The following is a 22,592-nucleotide window of genomic DNA, read 5'->3' on the forward strand; positions in this document are numbered from 1 at the left end:
TGTTGATACGTCAGGACACAATTTGTTTTTCAAATGGTGATTTCAACATTATACACACAGTGTTTCTGTGGAGGATGTTGCTTCACTTAGCTAAATGTATTCCCTGGAGAGACTCACTTTAACCTGAGATTAACCTAAACCTTAACCTTCACTTAGCCCGAACCTAAATCCTAAACTGTAGGCTAATATTCCACCTTGTTTGGACCTGCTTTGTGTCCCAAACAGGAGGTGAGTCCCCATAATGTGACTTTGTTTATAGGGTTTCTATCCACACAACATGCAGGATTAGTACACGGGCTACACACACACCCACACACATCCATGAACATGCAGCTACAGAGTTACATGAGATAAGAAATAAAGAATACCAAAATGAACTGCTTTAGCATAGCCAGCTGTTTCATTGTCCCCTGCAGCCTCTATCTGTTTCTCTTTCTTGCTTGTCCTCCGAAACAATCTGCATAGTGTGGCCGAAAGAACGGAGGCGTTGTTTGGCTTGAATGGAGGAAAAGCAGAGGGGTGGAGGGGTGGAGAGGGAGATGCTCCAGCTGTGGGGGAACAAGACAACACAACAGCATCTCACATGTGGGTGGGGGGGTGGTGCGCGGGGGGCGTCAAGGCTGTGGGGGCTGCACACAGTGGCATTGTTATAAGGGGGGGTGGGATGCAGCTGATAAGGTTTAGAGAAATGGATCATTCCCTCAAATCCTCCCCTTGGGAAGCCTTGACACAAAACACTCCAGTTAGTGTATGGTTGTTTAAGCTGGAGGGATTCAAAAAGGCCCCACAGAGGCCCTTTAAATTCACATACTGTAGATCAAACTCGCAAATGTGTTCATGCTGCTGGATCAGGGAGAGAGAAAATATTTATTTAGGACCTGGAATCAGTTTAAAACTGAACTTGACAGCACATAATGACATGAGATCAACTGTGTAGGAATGCTTTTTCCTCTGGTCTGGCTTATACTGCATGCTGTGTTTATGTGGTGTTTACATAAGATTAAAGAAAAGTCAAATCCACTTTCAAAACATATCACACATTTGTGTCAAGGCTTTAAATCTTTAGATCCTCTATAAATATATATATATATATATATATATATATATATATATATATATATATATATATATACAAAAACAGAAACCAGAGGATGGATCCTTCTTCCAGGATGAAAAGACATGCACACATACAGATACAGGCAGACGGAGAACATATTACAGATAACGAGTCCGTTTAAAGATTTAGAGCATGATACTTTATTTTTCCCATTGAAATGTTCAGGGAAAATATTTATAGAAATATGTAATATCAATAAATATTTATCTATTTCAAATACCAAACCTCAAACTATACACCAGTAAGGGCTTCAAGTAACAGTTATTGTAATAATGGATCATACTATGGATTGCTGATTATTATTATTTCAATTAACTGTTTTATGAAATTACAACTTGCCAGATTGCTTTATTTGTCCAATCGTGCAAGACACAAAGATATTTCACTTACAAACATATATGACAAGAAAAACAGGAACTCTTTATACTTGAGAGGATGACAAAGTTCTGTCATCTTTGCTTGAAAAATGACTAAAACAATAAACCAATTAATTTTCTTTTGACGACCAATCAATCGACTACTTGTTGCAGCTCTTGATGAAAGATCGTTATAAGGTAAATGTTATTGTCGTGAGACTCACGAGTGTTTACACTATCTTTTTTTTTTTTTTTTTTTTTCCGTGGATCTTCACACATCTCTCACCTGCTTCAGCTCCTCTCCTCCGACTCTGCTCACACATCCTGTTTGAGACAGAGGCAAAGGAGGAAGAGGATCAACTCCAGGGACTTCGGGAGTCAAGCTTGGCCAACTTTTACGCACACTTTTTTTTTTTTTTTTTTTTGAAAGACTTATATTTTCCTGTCCATTTTTTTTCCATTTTCCCGCGTGATGATGGCGTTTTTTGCGAAAGTAAACCACAATTTATCATGAAGACGCTTGTGGGGGCTGAGGACAAGGTGCGTCAGGAGGAAAGTTTTTAAACGCTGCTCTTGGATGGATTTTTGGTGGCACCTTGATTTAAAAAAAAGAGCAGTTTTAAAGTCTATACCGCGGCGTCACTGGAGGCGTTTGGCTGTGGGACGTCAATCCAGTGCCAAGCTGCTGAACAGGAGAAAGAAGCTCTCCGCATGAAGCTTTGGATTTATGTGAACTACCGCAAAAAGAACCAAGATTAGCATCTGGATTCCGTGATGTCCATGTGAAAGTTTCCCCGATCCGAATTGAATCCGTTCGGACGAGGGGAGACTTTCATGGAGTTTTTATGTGGGACCCGCTAGGATGGACGTGGTAGATGAAACAGAAGCGTTACAGAGATTTTTTGAAGGTAAGAAGTCCTGATTATCATCTAAAGGCGACTTTATGTATTAATACGCATCAGTAATAAAATAATTGTGCAGAAATATGAAAGGAGAAAGGAAACGGTGTGTTTTTGTTACTTTTACAATCACTTTGACTTGTACACAATTGTTTTAGTGAAGAGGTAATAAAACAAATGTGTTAAAGTGTCAGCGGTAGTTTTATGTTGTATTAATGCACAGCCCGGCTGAAAGCGTTATGAGGCACCACTCAGGACAGGTGGTGAACAGTAGCTGTACTATTTGTGAGTGATCTTACAGGACTTTTAGGAAAAGGCTTCTCAAACCTTAATGTGCGCTTTACTCTGTTTTCCACTTCAACTTTCCTCTGCTGTTTATCATAAAATGCAAGAAGGAAGGAGGGTTAATGGGTGCAGGGAGCAAAAGTGCTGGTGATGGGTAACAGATCAAGTTAAACGGGGAATCCTGAGAAAAAAAAGGAGGTGGAGGAGGGTGGGGTTGAGGGTTTGAAGGGTGTAGGAATTTCAAGTCAAGATAAATGGTGTGTTTTGCAAGGGTAATATGGCACAATGTGCGTGTGTTAGAGACAGACATGAGCAGCGTGATTTCAGCTGGTGATAGGTTGTAGTGTGGTGTTGATCATCAGGAGGCAAACACTCATAAACAGAACCACAGTCAGTCCAGAAAAGAGATCGTTTATGTTAATCCTAGTAAATCACCTTCATAAAGATACATTATATACTGTGACTTTATATTATTGAGATTTTAATAAACTTTTCCCACACGTACAAAAGGAGTTTGTTGGCTTGTCCCGCATACATCCCTGATTTACCAACCCTTTGTGTGTTAGACTAAAGTTAATCAGTCATAATTTGAGAATATTCATGACTTTGTGAACCTTAATCCAGCCACCGTACTCCTGTAGTACATTTTATGTATCACAGGCAAAACAGTCACATTTTGTCACGTTTGTTTGAAGAGTTTTTCATACCCACTGATTTACAGCTTGCCTCAGAATCTGCGTCTCACTAATAGTTTTTTCCTTAGAGAAACTTAGTGTCAAATGTTCCAGGAGTCAAGTGCCCAGAAAAACACATACTGTGCTTTATGTATAATAAGTTATCTGTCGAGAGTCTTAACACTTGATTATAGTATACACAGAGTGTTGACTTGAATATACACAGCCGTCCATGACTGTCAGAGGTTGCTTTCCATTCTGACAGGAATTTAGTGTGTTTACATTCTTGCTTTGGGAGTACGAGAGTTGTTCTTACTTTGACTTTATTTCAGCCACTTTTGCTTGTACTAAAATGTCAACTTGCCCACGAGAGGCATAGGTGCTGCCTCAGATCCTCGTTTTCCTTTTTAACTTGTTCTTTCTCTTAACTAACCTTGATGATATCAAACTCCTCATTATATCTCTCAGATCCTGGATTCAGATGTAGTCAATCATGACTTGGAGTCAGTGACAGAAAGTACTATCATTGCATTTTAGATTTTAGATAATTCATCAATTAGTGTCCGTGTTGATCTTGCTCTTTATCTGAAAAAGACGCACTCTCATACAAAGCACACACACACACACACACACACACACACACACACACACACACACACACACACACACACACACACACACACACACACACACACACACACACACACTGTGCCATAATGGATTTTGGCACTGGCAAACTGTGTTTTAATGGGATTAGTGAAATATGTATACATTCACACTAATGCACAGTGTACATTCCTGGCATAACCTCGGTGGCTGTTAAAACACAATGAGGTGAGACTGGTGTTTCTCCTCCACTATTTGGCCTTCCCCCGGGCTCTCGCTCTTTCTGACTCCATTAGAGTGACAGTGAGCAGACAGGGTGAGGAGGTGAGATACTGCAGACTCAGGGTGGACAGAGAGAGAGAGAGAGAGAGAGAGAGAGAGAGAGAGAGAGAGAGAGAGAGGAGAGAGAGAGAGACTGGTGTGTTGAGAGAAAACCATCTAAACCACCAACCTCCCAAAACTTGACCTTCTCCTCTCTGACTCACTTAGACAACAAACAGTCGCTCTCACTCACAGAGTCATTTTCGTACATACAAAGGATCATGATGTTTGTTGCCTGTGCTCCGTTTTCAGCATGTCCTGAAGACAAAATGCTCTGGAATTGAGATGTTCATGTACAATCATCATGCAGACGAAGAGTTTTGGCAGCAGCTCTTAGACGGCTGTACTTAGCTGTGCTTTGAGTGCAATACTACACCAGAAACAGAGCTGCAGCTAACATTTATCACACGATCAATTCGTCTGCCAATCATTTTCTCTATGAATTGTTTGGTCTTTAAAATGCCAGAAAAGAGTGAAATCACAGTCTCCAAATGTGACGCCTTCAAATGTCTCATTTTTGTCTAACCAAGAGTCCAAAAAACAGTTTACAGCCATGTAAGACAAAGAAAACCGGCTTGTCCTCACAACTGAGACTCTGAGACTAAGTTTACTACAAAAAAATTTCTCCAAAAAACATTTTTTGAATAGTTGCACAGTAATTTCCTGATCGCTTAATTGTCTCATGCGTAGTCAGAACACTAAAATGATCACAATGATGATGCTAAAATGCTGATGTTTATTAGGTATAATCTTTACCATGTTCACTATCTTAGTTTAGTGTGTTAGTTTGTTAACATTTGCTAATGTAGCACAAAAGAAAGTACGGCTGAGGGATCTTATTAATGCCATTAACATCATTAGTTCTGCAGGTTTTTGGTCATTAACCAAAGTGCTGGAGAAAGTAATCACCTGATGGTTGTTATTAAACTGTGTCTGCCTGAAATAAAACTTTATATTCACCTCCTAACCGTCTTAGTCTGATGATGAATTTACCACTCTTATTGCCTTTAAAAGATGAACTCATAACACGTGTTACTGTATCAAATTTCCTAGGAACTCCTGCTGTACTCCCACAGTAGTTGTGAATCATGGATGTAAAGACCATCGTCCATCTTGGAAAACCTGCGTGAGACAAGTTTGGATGGTTCCTCTGATTTATAGGTTTAGAGGTGAATTGCAATTAGAGGAATGTATTGTTTGTGAGCAGCCAGGCTTACAGTGCTTACGAGAAGGTTTTATTTTTCATTGTTGTGCCTCACTCCCATCAGTGCTCACTGCCAACTGAGTAATGCTCAGCCAGTGAGTGTGGTTTGTGGTTGAACTGGACTTCATGAGATTAATTCATTTGTATCTGTTGGTGTGTGTGTAATAACTCAACGAGAGGCTGTTGTGGGGGGAAGGGGGGGAAACAAACTTGTGCAGCATCGGAGTGTCATCCTGTATTCTATTAGTCATTGCCACACATATAATGTATATAACCCAAGCACAGCCATGATGACTTGAGGTGTCTGAAATCCAATAAAACACAGTTTTTATTCATCTAGATTACATGAGCATATTCTCTTCACCATCATGATTCTGAATTCTGAGCATTGTCAGTCTAATAAGCCAGTTTTTCCTTTTATTCTTTATCATGTTGCTCTATATCTCCTCTCCTTTTATCCTCTTTTGCCTCTTCTTCTTCTATACATTCCTCTTCTTTTCTGTCCTATATATCTTCCTCATTGTCTCTCATTGAACATGTTTTGTAATTGTAAGTCCACCGCTGGACCTCAGCCTCACATTTGGAGTGTTTCATTTTTTTTTCCAACCTCGCTCCATGTCCCGGTCCCAGCCATGTCAGTCCTGTAATCTCCTGAGCCAGGTCCGCCGGTGCCACCAGTGCTTGTGTGCGACAAGGGCTGTGTGTGGTAGCCTGGTACAGCCCTTTCTCATGACTGGGAAATAATCCTTATTATAACACTCTCCGAGCCCTTCTCACATGCACTCACACAATATGCACACACACACACACACACACACACGCACACACACACGCACATTTGTTCCCCTGATCTGCATCTCCCAGGTCTGCAGAAGAAACTCTTTCAGCCCGAGTAGGGAAACATGTGAAAAATAGAGAGGAATTGTTCTTCTCATCTTCTTTTTCAGGTGCTTTCGCCTCAAGGACATCAACATGCTTTGGCTACGCGCAGGTACACTGCCGCTCTGTCCGCTCTGCTTCTCTTTAGTTGTGATTAATTAGTCCCTACCTGGTGAGGGGCTTTCTGTTTGTATTCACCTCTGAATTAATGTCTGTGTCATAGTGATCACTCTTTCACCAATAACCCTATCCTGGAAACAAATGGAGAAGGTCTGTAACTCTTAGGCTTCATGGCAGAGCCGTCTTACACTTTCAGTGTACTTTTGATACATTTCTTTTCATTGGCTCTGTGTCTGTGTCTGTGTGTTAGATTGTACACTGCAGGCGCAATCCCTCTATTTCCAGACTGTGCAGCATCTTATAGAAGATCTGAGAGGTTGTTTGCTCGTTTACACTGATTGTATTGACATTAGTAAGATCCATCAGGCTGTTTTTAGTTGATTTTGTGGATGATTATTTCGTGCTACTGGGAAAAACACATAAACAGACAATGTAAATTTAAATCAGGCTTATTTGAAAATCATCTCATAGGACATAGACTAACAGCATGTGTTCATTTACTGTAGACAACCACCTCTTCAACAATAACTTGGATGATTCTACAGTCCTCAGTTTTAATGTTTGTTGCAAAGCTTTTTTTTTTTTTTAATTATTGGTCCAATATATAAATTGATGTGAAATCTCTTATGAAGTGTATTCACTGTCTGTACAATGAGTGTGTATGTGGTGTGGGTGTGCAGCCAAGTTCATTCTAGTCAAACTGTTTGATAACCAGATGGACTTTGTTCCTCCTTTGAAAGTGTTTAATTATTAACACACACATGTGAGTACATACAAATCTCATTTGGAGGCATACATCTGTGTAATATTGAAGTTCTACCAAATTGTGTTCAGCTTTTATGTATCTTCAAGCTTGTTTCCTTGTCTTTCTGTGGCCTTAATAGTAGTTTATACATCTCTAAAAAAGATAATTACATTAATGCTATCATTTAAAAAGTATGTGTAAGGAACAGGAAAAGCTGTGCATTTGATTGACTGATACAAGTCAAACCATGTTTAATTGGCACTCACACTCGCTCCTCTGTTTGTGCTCTTTTTAGATTATTACTCTGCTGACAACACAGGCATTGACATTGTGACGGAACACACACACACTCACACACACAAACAAACACATGCATGCGCATGCTTACACACATACAAACGCACACTCCCCTCAGCCCCTAATCTCTCAAAAGGCCAGTCTGTATCGAAGTTGGACTGACAATCATTTCACTGTTCCTTGCTGGACACAGCTGGACAGAGAAAAAACATAGCAGCCAGAGAAACTTACACACATTTCACAGCAATTTAAACTGGACTGATTTGGTGATTTTAAAATGACTTAATTTATGTTTCTATTTTTCTTTGCCTGCAGAAAATGCCTTTGATGGCAGCGCTGCCTATTACTTTTCTGGTTCCAAATGGGACATGTTATGAGAGACGGGTTATAGTGCTTGAGTCCAGTCTTAGACCAATTTTAATGGCTTGTATGTAGTTTTTTACGTTTTCAGACTTTTCGTTTTTGTGGCAGTTCTGTCCAGCGCACCTCTTGATGTTGTGATTATTGTCTCACCGATGAAATCTTTCTTCCACAGTCTAGTGAGTCTAGTGACTGACCTTCAGTGTATCCACTCTATGAACTGTGCACCTGTTAACTTCCTGTTAGCTCCTTTCAGTGTTAACTTTCCAAACAGTGATCAACTTACCCAACATTTTTTTTCAGTTCAGTAGTTTTCAGTAAGAGAACTTAATAAAAATGCTTCAGTGTGTGATTACAATAAGTCTTCTCTGTTTGTGTTAAACATTACTAGTTTATATTGCTGTTGTTACACTTCTGATTAATTTAGATAACACATATGCACCTGAAACGTCTATTTTCTTGTGACCCAGTACTTTAAAGGTTAAGTGCAACTAATTAAAGCGGCTATAACTGATATTTTTGCTATAACAATGTATCAAATGACTGTGAAAACACTGTAACAATGTGAAATGGATCACTCGTAGTGAAGAAGCTACAGAGAAGCTGCAGCAGGCACTTGTTTTCAGTAAAAAAGCCCTGTAAACTACCTGCTCAGCACCCCAATAGCAGCAGACAGACACAGTTAACTTCTAGCTGATGAACATAGTGGATCAGACCAAAAATAGAGCTAAAAGAGAGTGACTTGTATTCACCATATGGACAGAACCACGACCACAACCACACCCAAATGGATGAAAATGTTGCTTAAAAACTGCTGGATGTGCGTATGCAACCGTTTGCTCACAAGTTCATCACATTAATACTTGGGTTATACCTAGAAGGTGCCATATGTCAGTGTTGTGTTCACAAGTTGTTTCTGCTGCTCCTTGTGGCCCAAAACGTTACTGCAGGTAGTTTTTACTGTTTTTATTTTAATGTCTGTTATTTCCAGTTACTCAAGTCGATGTATTTATACTGCCCACAAGTATGAAACATAAATTTGACTCTATTTGGAGCTGATTCCTCCTTAAAAAGAAAAGAAAAAAATATTGAACACAACTGAATCTTGGATGAGGACTTGATTTTGGAGATAGGTCTTGAACCTCTGCCACTGTGGACTTGAACTCAATCGGGCTCCACCTTGGACGTCTCTTGGACACAAAGATTACCTCATAGATTTTTTCCATTTCCACTTCTGCTCCATCCTTAGACATCAAACTTACATTCTGTCTTTCTTGCCCCCGCTCTCCTACCCTCTCCCTCCATCTCTCCATTCTCTGTTATCAGGCCTGCCAACTTAAATTTACTGCCTCTTTGGGTGGGGTGCACATCTGGATCTTATTTTACGGGGAACCATCCTGCTTTTCTCCCCTTGCACTGGCACGTATTAAGAGACATTAACCATCTGTTTCTATCCACTGAAGAAAGCCAGTCAGTGTAAATATGCTAGTTTTCTAAAAAAGCATGGTAACGTGAGGATGTATAACGCTGAACAACAGAATCTGGAGTCTTCTTGATTTGACTGGAAGTGGTTTGGTTCGTGGGTTTAATGGTAGAAGATTATAAGATCTTGATGTATGCGACAAATCACACATTATTCCCAGGATACTATGGTCCATTAAATCACTTGTGGTGAGCGGTAGCCATGTGTGAAGAGGCATCAAGGAGAAACTGTGACAATGATACTAATCAGTGGCATTTCTGTTGGGTTTCTGATGAAGAGTGAAGTTTTAGTGGAAGACAAAAAAGAGGGAAAAGGAGATTTGAGATTTTTTTTCCAACGCTAACACAAAAATTCCTTGCATTCCCAACTGAGTAGCTGCTTAATCTATCAGAGAAAGCGTGTGTGTGTGTGTGTGTGTGTGTGTGTGTGTGTGAGAGAGAGAGAGAGAGAGAGAGAGAGAGAGAGAGAGAGAGAGAGAGGAGAAAGACTGGGGTTGCTTGCCCACCCACTGTATACCAGGTCCTTAGCCTCTGCTTCACCCCCTCCGTCCTGCTCCCCCTCTCTTCTCTCACACTCACTTTGTTTCTGCACTTTGGGAAAACGAGTGACAGCTTTAAAGAAAAGGCACCACTTTCTCTCATGTAACATTTGACTTGTTTGCTCCGTGTGCAATATGAAGGCCCGGTTTATATAAAGTGATTTCCCTCTTTCTAAATATATGCATAAGAAAGTGCTTGTTCTATGTGTTGGTGTTTTAAAGATTAAGCGGGGTCATGTGTTTGGGATTTGTGAGGCTTTGGCTATCAAAGGCTGAAAATGACCCAGGGGTGAAGTAAGGGGAGCATTAGGGAATTATAAAATGACTTTTATATATGTGCTAAATAAATAAATAAATATTCTACCACACACACAATGAGGTGAAGCAGCCTTTTAGATTTAGTTCATCTTTATGGCAGAGGCAAATTGTATGGGGACAACACAATCTAGTTTAGGAATTTGGTTCATAATTTTGTAATTATGATGTAGTTACTTTATGTTCACTGTAATTCTTCATTTAATGAGGAAAAGGCACCTGGGTACAAAACAGTAACCGCCTACTGGAGTGATTCCTGTCTATATGTGTAACCAGTCAGAGGCTGAATCATCAGGATGTGATTTGTAGTGTTGACTACTAACACATATTTAGACTGTTGGTCACTCCTGTGGCCTTAATCTTTAAATTCTCAGAAAAGCAAATCAGAGCTCGCATGATCTTGATTATCTGTTTGGCAAAAGATTGGGAAATTTTTCTTATATGAATGCATTGATGATGTAATGAAGTTCTCTGGAGTATGCAGAAAACACTACGAATGATAAACAGAGTTGCTACAATGCCATTAGTTTTACAGGGAATTGTTACAACATAAGCTTTTGCTGAAATTAGAGCTGTCGGCGCCGTGTGTGGAGTTGCTGAAAGATTCCCGTTGCTAATTCCCAGATGCTCTCCATCTCCCCTCTGTGTTCCCGACCCTCCCTTCACCACAGGTCATGATATTACCAGTTCTCTGGAGCCAGCCAACATCGACACCAGTATCCTGGAAGAGTACATCAGCAAGGAGGACGATAGCACTGACATGTCAGTAGGGACTCCAGACCAACCCGGCAACGTCAAAACAACATGCGCCGACCGAATCAGATCATGTCGTTACAAAGGAATTTGTTTTTTCTGATAAGGCTAATCCCCTTTTCTTCTTCTGCTTTCTCCCAGCTGTTTCTCAGAGGTCCACAGCGCCCAGGGACCAAATTACTCATCTCCCCAGGCAGGAGTGTCCTCCGCTGGGGGGTTGGTGTGTGGTGTGAGCCCCCCTATTCCATTGCGCCAAGGAGCCCCTCTACCTGGGCCCCCCAACTGTCAGAACGCCTACCCCCCAGGTCCATCCCTGGGCCTCCGACATAACTACTCCTGCCTGGGTCAGCAGCAGCAACACCAGCAGCAGCAGCAACAGCAGGCTCACGTCAAGCCTGAGCACAGGGGCCACTACGCTCCAGGGTGAGCACAACATCTCGATGGTTGATGGATGGAGGTATTCAAGAAGTGTTTGAGATGCTCCTGCAACTCATATTTTAAGTGAACTCAGGCAAAAGTTGCAGTGGATGATGTAGTATTTATTTTTAAAGCATGCAACGAAACCAGACTCACACCCTACTACAGGCCCATTATGCAATCAAGACATGATTAAGCTTCATTTGTACAAATAAAGCTCAGGCTGGTTGAGAGGGGGAGGGAGACTGATAACAGACAGAGAGTCAAATTACATGCTGAAGAAAATCCTGACGCACACAATCTTGTGTAAAGAACATCTACACTTACTCTGATCCTGGTTTCTTAAATATATTGGGAGTTTTGAAAATAAGAATATACGAGGAAGGGCTTACCAATTTCAAGCATGGTATTTCTTTAGGAATCGCGGTATTTCTACTTTTGAAAGTCAAATATTGCTGATTTGGTGAGTGTAACATCTACCACTGTCTGCTTTTTCAGGACACTACCTGAGTCCCCCCCAGACTCCAGCTCAGAGCCGTACTCTCCTCAGCAGGTGAATGGTGAGTAACACTTTTTCCTTTCTCTGCACAAATACACAAGAAACGATGTGGCAGAGCACACACAGAAGAGACCATGCAACACAGAGATGGTGCTTTAATCTGTGGAGTGAGTCAGAGGAAGCCACTGAAGTATTCCAGGTGTATGTGGGTCACAGCCACCCCTCTGCTTAAGTTAATACCTGTTACTCATCACGACAAAAAGAAAAGTGCAAACCAATCAATACATTAAATACAATGTGTATCTGTCTACTATTAACAGTTAACGCAGTTTGAAAAATCAATTTTATCAACAATATACTTTTTTTTTTTTTTTTTTTGAAGCTTTTTAAGCGTTAATTTCAATTGTCTCCATACCACTGTATGTTTGGCTTGTTCCAATATACAAGTTGAACAACAACAGTGCTCAAAGTCATTGTGTACCTCTTGTCGTTCACACACCTGTGTTAGTCTTGCCCATTAGTAAAAAGGTGTGGAATGATGCTATCTGATGGGCCTCCGTCCAGTTCTCCAGTTTGAAACAATGGAAAGTACCTTTAGCCAAGGTTGGAGGGAAGTGGAACAAACTGCAGGCTGAAATGTGGACAGATGAATCTCAAGGAGAAAAAGCTGCGTTCTCTTTGTGATCGAATGTATTTGTAATAGTATGTATTGTATAATCACCTACACATTGTGCTCCATCCTCATTGTGTCTTCTAGATCCTCACATGATCAGGACCATGACACCAGAGAACATGTGTCACATGACTCCGACGCCACCCCTCCCACCACACGGGCACTATTCCAGCATGCACCGGGACATGTACCTGAAGCCTGAGCCCATGATATCACAGTATCCTATCGGTCCAGCCACGAGCGGAAGTGGAGACATGCAGCAGACGCAGATGCTCCATCAGCTGCTGCAGCATCCTCAGGGGCAGGAGTGAGTCATGGTCATAATACAGGAGGGAGGGTTGTGCTGTGCACTTTGTAAGGACCAGAGGGAATGACGGCAAGAGTAGTAATGTGTGATTCTGTTTCGTCTCACAGCGGCGTTCCCGTTCACCAGGCCAAGAAGAGGAAGCACTCCGACTCTCCCAACAGCACCCTCAATTCCCAAATCCTCACAGGTATCATCAAACAAGAACCAGGTAGGCAGGCATCCTTCCTCTCTTCCCCGCCTCCTCTACCTCACGCTCACCTGCTCTTACCTACCCTTGAACTCTCGCTCAGATAAAGACTTTTACGGAACAGTTGCAGACATTCTTAACATTCTTCTCTCTTGCTTTAATTGCTTATATTTCAATCTGTCACAGGTTTAATGCAGGATGCAGACAACTCCTACCTGGACCCAAACTATCAGTGCATTAAGTGGCAGCCTCACCAGCAGAACAAGTGGACGCCGCTATATGATGCAAACTGCAAAGAGCTGTGGGTGGAATTAATTTTGGCATCTATACATATAGTCTGTATTTTGTGCAAAACGAGAACTTTCCCGAGTCAAAAGTGAAAGAAGTTATAACTGGTTAAAAGAATAATTGAACAAAGTGTATAGCAGGAGTGGTAAAGGAATAGCAGGGTTGCAGAGGTCTACAAATTCCTCAGAGGTGAGTTGCGTGGGGGAGTGAATGAGTGCAGGGTTTCGGCTTAGAAAGCCAACGTGAGGAGGGGTAAAGGGAAAAGTTAGTGTGCACCTTCTTTTGCTTTTGCAATGCCAAAATAGAAAGAAGCGTAGATAGGGAGGAAGGTTAAAATGAACCCACAAGACCTTTCAGATTATGTTATCAAAACCACCTGGTTGCCCATCACAACCTTTAGCACACTACGCTGCTGTAAAGGAACAGAGGGTTTTCATTTGATGACTTTTTCAGAAATTGTCTTTAAGTAATGGCACCAAAACAGGGATCCTCGTATATATATATGATTAACATTAGCATCACAGGAGAAGAATAACGGTGTCAGGTTTACCCTCTTTGTAGTAGCTCCGCACATTGAGTACATTACATATGCTCCATCCACATAGAACATAAAAACATGTGGAAACCCTCTGAAATAGGGTCAAGAGTCTCCCCCTGGTGATAAAAATGGCAAAACTCTCTTTCCACTCTTTGTACAACAGATACAAGCGTCCTATTCACATTATTCACATGTCACAATCTCTCTCCTTGTCTTCAGTCCTATGCCGACCTACCGTGTTGACGCTGACAAGGGCTTCAACTTCTCCTTGGCTGATGATGCTTTCGTTTGCCAGAAGAAGAACCATTTCCAGGTCACAGTATACATAGGCATGCTGGGAGACCCCAAGTACATCAAGACAAGTGAAGGCCTGCAGCCCATCGACTGCTTCTATCTCAAACTCAATGGCGTAAAGGTGAGTAAGGGCAAAGTAGTGAACGTGACATCAGTGTGACATGTGATCGTTAGCTGTTGACTGTATGTTTTATTCTCTTTGTTACAAGGTGGAGGCCATGAATCAGTCTATCAGTGTGGAGCAGTCACAGTCTGACCGCAGCAAGAGACCATTTAAGCCAGTGCTGTGAGTCTGAACACTTTGACGGATAGGTTCACATTTTTTAAAGTCTGTCTTAAACAGACAAGTGCCCAAATGTGCATTAGAACAGTTTTTTGCTTGTGGTGATGATTCCTCCTGTCCATACTGGCCATTAAAGGACTCATGCCTGATGCACTTCCATTATAGAAGTGATGTAGGACAAAATCTAGACTCCTTGCTTTGTGTAATAATGTGTTCAGAAGTTTATCTGAAGCTACTGAGAGGCTTCAGCAGCTTCATTTAGACAAATAAAGTAAGCATAAATTTGCCTCTTGTTGTTTAACAAGAATAATAGAATACTAGAATACTACTACTTCTAATACTATAATGATAGTAATAACAATACTAATAACATGGTAATATATATATAGATGTGTGTGTGTGTGTGTGTGTGTGTGTGTGTGTGTGTGTATTAATGATAATAATAATAATAATAATAATAGTAATAGTAGTAGAATAATGCAGCATAATTAGTTATGTAGTATGAATTATATACATATAGTATTACAACATTGAGTTATTGCACATGTTAATGAACAGGAGGAATGGGTACAGCAAGCAAAAACTGTTTCCATGTTCATTTAGACAGCCGAGTTGAAAAAGACTAGAAAAAAGGTGAGCCTATACTTTAATTGAAGCACAAACAGTGTACAGCTGAGGAAGGAGGATTTTCTGCATAATGAATTCATGATCTTGTCTCTCCTAGGGTCACCCTGCCCTCAGAGCAGGTCACAAAGGTCACAGTGGGGCGGCTCCACTTCAGTGAGACCACAGCAAATAACATGAGGAAGAAGGGCAAACCAAACCCTGACCAGAGGTGAAAGACACGCCATCACATGCAAATACATGACTCACTGTGATCCAGTCAGACTCCAGTCGTCACATCTGCTCCTGATGTTTTCGTCCTCATAGATATTTCATGCTGGTGGTGGCGCTGCACGCTCAGTCCCACAGTCAGAGCTACACTGTGGCTGCTCAAGTGTCTGAGAGGATCATCGTCAGGGTAACGTCTGGCCATGTCTGTCTGCCTCCTACAGCAATCATATCTGTTGTGAATGTGGCACCTTTCTCTTGGTCTACTGTACATGCGTCACTGTGTGGATCACAGCACCTTCTCCATTGTCTGTCCGTAGATTCTGCATGGATTTGATCCCCAACACACACACACACACTGTACACTTCACTATACACAGTTTAGGCGACTTCAGAGTGTGAAACAAAGCCTGCTGTTGCTGTCCTGTGAAAACCATGTATCTTCGAAGAAAAAAAATGTTTACAGCTTTGTGGATTCTTTTTCAGATAATTCAATGACGTATTGAACTTCCCCCCAGACATGCTTTAAGATGTATACAAAACACTGTACTTTGACTAATGATGTTTTTTCTGATATGGTTTTTCCACAAAATGTTCTATTGTCTTAAAATCCTTAGATCTACCCCTCCTCCCTCTTTAGAAAATCTGACTCTATGATGCAAATATTTGTAAATTTGTATTTGTGAATTTAAACATTGAATAAGCTATAAGTTATAATATCAAATATTGAAATAATTTTTTAGCTTCTGGTTCAGAAATATCTGAACCACTGTTTGCCTGTGCACCTTCTCTTTTGTCTCTGTTACAGGCATCCAACCCAGGCCAGTTTGAAAGTGACAACGAGGTGCTGTGGCAGCGTGGCCAGCTGCCAGACTCGGTGTACCACCACGGGAGAGTCGGCATCAACACCGACCGGCCAGACGAGGCTCTGGTTGTTCATGGCAACCTGAAGGTCATGGGCTCCCTGGTACACCCGTCTGACATCAGGGCCAAAGAAAATGTCCAGGAGGTCAGTGCTCAGTGTGTATCTATATGAGTGCGTGTGTGGGTGTGTGTTTCCAAACTGTCAGTGTGTGTCATTTTGTGCCTCATGTGCTTGTCATCATGGATCATGTCATCCAAACGCCCAGCTCAGCACAGCTGACTGCACAGTTTAACTCTGACTTTTGCCCGTTCATTATCTTTGATCCAAGCATTTCCATCTGCAACATGCACATCGTGTTTTCACACCATCTGCATGTCATTGTCATTCTGTCTGTGTGTAGGTCGACACCACAGACAATTTGAAACGGATCTCTCAGATGAGGCTGGTCCATTATCAGTACAAGCCTGAGTTCGCTGCCACCGTGGGCATAGAGAACACTGCAGAGACTGGTAACGACTTCAGGAATAACAGTCAAATGTTTCCCCCATCATCTCATTTCTTCGTACACTGTATAGCACGTTATCATCTTAATATCTTAATATTTGATCTGTCATTTCCTTTATGCGTATTGTTATGCAAGTGCATCCTCTATCTATGCACACCATCGTGCTTTTGCTGCTCTTTTTCACTTTAGCACTTGTCATATCTTCCTGCAGGAGTGATCGCTCAAGAAGTTCAGCAAATCTTGCCTGAAGCAGTGAAGGAGGGTGGTGATGTGGTGTGTGCCAACGGAGAAACTATCCCCAACCTGTTAGTTGTCAACAAGGTAATGAATACACAAAAACACGCGGTTCACACACACTTTATTTCCATGCACACTAAGAGCTCTCCCTCTAATTTCAAAGGAACGTATCTTCATGGAGAACGTGGGAGCGGTGAAGGAGCTGTGCAAGCTGACAGACAACCTGGAGACCCGTATAGATGAACTGGAGCGCTGGAGCCGCAAACTGGCCAAGCTGCGTCGTCTCGACAGCATGAAGAGCACCGTGAGTGGAGGCACTGTCAGGTGAGAGCAGAGCAGTCGCCTCAAATTTAGGCTTCAGAGCAGGAGAGAATCTCGTGTCAGTAGGAGCGACTTAAATTACTCTTTCTTTGTCCATGCAGCCAATCAGGGAGTTATTTTAGCAGAACAGGAAGCGGCCCACTCAAGAAGAAGACAGTCAAACCTGGGAGCAAGGTCTGTGGTGGTAATGATGGATTTAAAAACAGTCTTAAACTTATAGGTGACTCAGGTTTTACAACTTTAATGTAATCTTTGTGTTTATTGCAGAATTTGCTCCCAGATCAAGGCTGCATCAGCCAGAGGTTCATGCAGGGAACCATCCTGGCCCTGGTCATTGTCATGGCCTTCAGGTTAGACTGAGCAAAATGTGTTTGGGGAGGAGGTGGTGGGTAAAGAAAAATCTGCTTCATCTGTGTATAGTAGTGACATGATGATGATGATGATGATGATGATGATGATGATGATGATGATGATGATGATGATGATGATGCATTGGATCTTTTTTCCCTTGCAACAGCGTCATTTCCATGTCCGTCCTTTACGTGTTGACTCTTCATCATAGAGGAGATGTCACAGAGAAAGATGGGTATGTGCTTTTCAGGGAGACACTTAAGTTTTACAGTGAAAGAAATCAATTTTCCACTTCCTCATGAATGTGTTTCTACATAATTTGTTCCTGCTTTCTGTAGCTCTGTTCCTTCCTGTGTTCTCTACATCTCTTGGATGCCCATCTTCACTGCCACTGTAACTTTCTGTCCGCCTGTCTGTCCATGGTACGCTTTCAACATCTGCCCTTCTTGCTACCTGCTTCCTTTATGATCTACTCTTTCAGTCTTATCTTTGATTGCTTAGCTGGGTGTTTCTTTTGTCATGATCTTGAGTCACGTATCTCAGCACCCTAAAATTCTTTGGGTTTTAAATGCATCATTATTTTAACTAAAGCATGCTCTTGACTTCCTGTACTGCCTTCTGATTGATGCAGGTCCAGAGCAGCACTGGGATCATCTCGCAAGAGTCCGTATACCCCACCGTCCACCACCCCTGCACCAGGTGATGAGATCCTATCTAAGTTTGGCAGCTTTGAAAAATACAGCAATCATCAACTCATTCGGGACATAGACAGAAAATTTAAGTACATTTTACTGAGATCTTTTTTTCTATCCTCTCACAAATCTTCCAGCTTGTTGTTCAACTACAGCCGTAAACAACCAATCAGCTACAGTTTTGACATTGAGTAACAACCAATCCACACCAGGTAAGTCAAAAATATGACGTATTTTCCTGTAGTATGCATTTGTCTTCACTGCAGTTTAATTATCTTAACTTCTCCAGATTTAGGCAGCCTGGCTCCCACAACAAGCACTATTAATAAGAAGGCCAAATCCAGACTAATGGACAAAGACGGCCGCGGCAGAAACCGTCTGAGTCACACCTCGCCACCTTTATACTTTGCTAAGTCTAAAAGGCCATTACCCACAGACCCGGATGGAGTGGGAGCTACCAACCGTCTGCCCGGGGGTCAGCAGACATTGTCACGCAGACAGCGTAGCCTACACACAAAGGGTAAATCCACAGACAGCCCAGAAACGACACTTTCTTCACACACGTAATATGAAGTCTGCAAACGCACTAAAGGCATTTGTTTGACCACAGCAAATAACGCTTATCTACATACTGCACAATGGAATGCTGTGATTATAGTGCTCATAGTGCAGCTTTTCTTATTTTTGCAGGAGGAAGGTCAGCTCCCTCTCTCACAAGTCTACATATCGTCGAGACAAACCAAGAGATCACAGCACAAAGTTGTGCAACACCAGAGAGCTGCAGGTATATACCGCAAAGCTGCACTAGTCTCCATCTGATATCGTACAGACAAGTGATGAATGAAAGGAAAAAGCAATGAGATCTGGTGACTGTGAAGGCCCCAGCATATAAATCCCATAATTTTCAAAGTCACCAAAGCACTGAGTGTTATTCTCTGTATGGAAGCATCTGCATTCGCTTCACTCGTTTATGCAAGTTACTTGTCTTGTTTTCTTTCTTACACAGTTAGTTTATGTTCAGGTCTTGATGCTTGATATTATTTTTCTCTTTGTCAACTCTAGTTACACAGTATCACTCCATGGAAGCAGAAATTCCTCCGTCTCACAAATCACTTTGCACATGAAGTAAGTATACAAAGGTGATTCTGGTAACACTTCATTTTACTCATCCATAAATTCCTAAAAATGGATGTTATTTACTGTCTATCTCTGCCTTCCCTATAATGACTTCCAAACTACACTTCCAGTTAACTTTCAAGAAATTATTTGGAAATTGTTAGAAAATAAAACAAAATGTTTTCAACTTGAGAGACTCAATAGGTCACTGAGACATAAAACATATATCATTTACTACAGGTCCACAAACAGCGTGTGGGTACAACAATGTGGAGCCACCAAGGGACATTTATGCCCCAACCACACAGAGACAGAGCTCTATGGTGGGCAGAGTAAATCAACAAAGGTACATAACAATGTAGTTGATCAGGATCGATCAGGAAATTAAATCATATTTTCTTTTTTTTGTCATTTTGAATGTGAAACTAGCATTATTATTTATCAGTACTTACTTCCCCAAGGGTGACTTATTGCAAATAACTATACACTGACTCATTGTACTTTTTATACCTTTCTCTAAGGGGACTCAGCACCTGTGGTCAGTGCCCGTGCTGTCTTTCCAGGACATCACCTATCACTTCCGTGTCTCCCTGTCTGTGAGTAAACTTGGCTGCGTGGTTCCTCTGTGTTGTTTGATCCATTTATTGTGCTCTTAGTTGGAATGCAGTCAATGACTGACGAATGATTTTTATCTCTGCGCCCTTTTCATTGACAGAGTGACGTGAGTTGTGCAACTGAAGAAGAAACTTCATCATACTCTGACTACCATTTCCTCATCGAAAGCAGCTGTGTGTGAGAAGGAAGACGATGTGTCCCAGTGCCTTTAAAGTCCACCATATTTTTCCTTTGTGGTTCCATTTGTACGCTGTTGTGATGGGATCAGGTTTTGTCTCATTATTGTACATTATTTTTAAAGATATTCATACAGAACAAACTATATGCCCCTGTCCCCACTGTATTCCCCTCCATATGAATATGCATTAAGACATCTCTTTTTGCTGTGATCACTGGAATTTGAAACACTGTTTAGGTTTTTTTTTCTATCACTGAAAATGTTTTAGATCACTGTAATTGACAACTGTGTTGGATCACTGTTAACTACTGTTGTGTAAGTAATATCCATGAGTTTATAGCTCATTTAATTACTGATCACTATGTCTTCCATACTTACTATAAGCCATAATTACCTTTAAACAGAATTTAAGTTTCTTAAAGAAGTCCAGGCTAAGATACTCGAGATGACACTACACACTTTTTTCAATTTCTTTTGTATCACAAGGATTCTGTATGTACACTGGAACCAGTGACAACTGAAAACAAAAACACTTCTCAGTAGTTTTATACACTGGAGAGAAGATCATTGGTTTCTGCTGAAGGCCTCAGTGAATGGTTGCAACTCGCACTGGAAATATACCTCAGTAGTGCACACTGGCAAATCCTGGGTCTCTACAGTGGAGCATTGTGTTTGAGGCTGCTGCAGTCGACTACACTTTCTGCTGTCTCCTCATGCAGCGTCCGACTAAACACTGTACAAAGTGGGAGATACTCTGCAGAATTCCTATCACAATTGTGACATTGATTGAAATCTCAGATCATTACTTTAAATGCTTAAACATATGCATACAACCACACAGAAATCCTTATTACTGTTTCTTAAATGGGGAACTGCAGACCCACTGGATGACATGCAATGAAACTGGATAAGCAAACAAATCACTGGAGAAGAACATGTAGAAACACTGATAGCTCTTAGCATCTAATGTGGAAATGCCAACACTGACAATATTTCAAGAAACACTGGAATAGCTTACACTGTATTTTGCTAACTGGACAGAATGCTGGTAAGGAAAAATGGCATATATTGTGTCAGATGCATGCCCAATCATTTCTCTAAAATGATACATCTCAGCTCAGAGGCAACTCAAATGCTGCTTCAGCTTTGGAATTTCCTTTTAACGGCTCCATCATAAAGCTGAGTCGGAGTTGCATTTATTTACGCACACTCTCGAGATAAAAATGGATATGATACACTGGACTCTTTCATGTATTTCTCTGGATTTTTTAAAAAATATTTTTCATGTGCCTATACAAATAAGAATATGCAGTGATAACACTTTTAATATAACTTAATTCTATAATGTTTTCAATTATCCTTTCACGTTTTGAAGGCATTTTCCACTTACTCTCACACCATGCTTGTGTTGCTTTTGACATTTGATTTTAAATCCATATGCCATATATGTGTGTGTCCACAAAGAAAAAAAAACACAAGGGTGGATCTCAAATGTAAAATCAATATTAAATAGGAAAAATAGCCATCAGACAGAAGTTTATGGGATTTATCATGATATGATGACACTGTACAATGCTTTCAGTATAATTATTATGACATCAGTGGGTATAGTGTACTATTTTAGCTTATTTATAATGCACCAGCTAGCATAATGAAACCACTGTAGCACTTTTTGCACTGTATATATGAACTGCTTTGCTCTATCCAGTGCACCAGACTGCATTTATTATAACTGTATAGCTTCATTTTGTTACTACCCGTGCTCCTTTTTATCTGATGTGTTTTGTCATGTTGTTTTTATAATTGATTTTTTTTTTTTTTTTGGATTGTTGTATTATCTGTAATATATTAACTCTTAGCTAATGGAGCCCAGACATGATTGAGCAGCACACACACACACACACACACACACACACACACACACACACACACACACACACACACACACACACACACACACACACACACACAGTAATTTTAGCACTATTTGTTAAGAGAAAATGCCATAACACAAGTCTTTGAGTGCTTTAATATCACTACTTTATCTTTTTAGCCCATTTTATCATTTTATTTTTAAAACGTTTTGTCAAAAAATATGCTGTAATACTATGAATGCATATAGTAAATAAATTTGTGATTGAATTTCCTGCTGTTTGATTTTCCAACTGCTTTATGAGCTGAAAGCGAACTGTCCTCTAGATGGCAGCCGAGGGTTTACTATCAGCCATTATGGTATTGTGGCTCTTAGTGCCCTGATTTTTGCCTCTCCGGTAGCGGATTTCGCACCATCCCAGCAAAAACAAATTACTACGACAAGACAGTGGAAGAGCTTGGACATATGGATATAGTTTACAGTCTATGGGTAAGGAAATCGTAAGTCCCATCACAGAGAAAGACGAAATTTGTAAGCGGTCCGTGAAGGACGAGAATCCTGAAATGTTAT

The 22,592-nt window shown here is 41.0% G+C and overlaps 1 protein-coding gene across 3 annotated transcripts; it reads left to right on the forward strand.

Annotated features, from left to right (window-relative positions):
- Positions 1–1,790: 1,790 nt before the first annotated feature.
- Positions 1,791–22,295, forward strand: myrf (myelin regulatory factor). 3 transcript variants are annotated; one of them, XM_070972603.1, is made up of 27 exons: positions 1,791–2,381; positions 10,871–10,961; positions 11,094–11,375; positions 11,868–11,929; positions 12,626–12,848; positions 12,956–13,056; positions 13,222–13,336; positions 14,081–14,276; positions 14,365–14,441; positions 15,163–15,273; positions 15,369–15,459; positions 16,078–16,278; positions 16,535–16,643; positions 16,851–16,960; positions 17,040–17,200; positions 17,299–17,371; positions 17,465–17,547; positions 17,715–17,783; positions 17,887–17,970; positions 18,180–18,247; positions 18,378–18,452; positions 18,530–18,760; positions 18,931–19,024; positions 19,303–19,365; positions 19,597–19,702; positions 19,878–19,952; positions 20,072–22,295. In XM_070972603.1, the coding sequence occupies exons 1-27, from the start codon at positions 2,336–2,338 to the stop codon at positions 20,150–20,152; spliced, it is 3,078 nt and encodes a 1,025-aa protein (XP_070828704.1). In that variant the 5' UTR covers positions 1,791–2,335; the 3' UTR covers positions 20,153–22,295. The 3 variants fall into 3 exon arrangements, with proteins under 3 accessions (XP_070828704.1, XP_070828703.1, XP_070828705.1); XM_070972602.1 differs by having other exon boundaries at positions 1,899–2,381; positions 15,369–15,474; XM_070972604.1 differs by having other exon boundaries at positions 1,899–2,381; positions 12,956–13,035; positions 15,369–15,474.
- Positions 22,296–22,592: the final 297 nt, after the last annotated feature.

The sequence above is a fragment of the Chaetodon trifascialis genome, chromosome 10, assembly GCF_039877785.1.
Source record: "Chaetodon trifascialis isolate fChaTrf1 chromosome 10, fChaTrf1.hap1, whole genome shotgun sequence".
NCBI classification, from domain to species: domain Eukaryota; kingdom Metazoa; phylum Chordata; class Actinopteri; order Chaetodontiformes; family Chaetodontidae; genus Chaetodon; species Chaetodon trifascialis.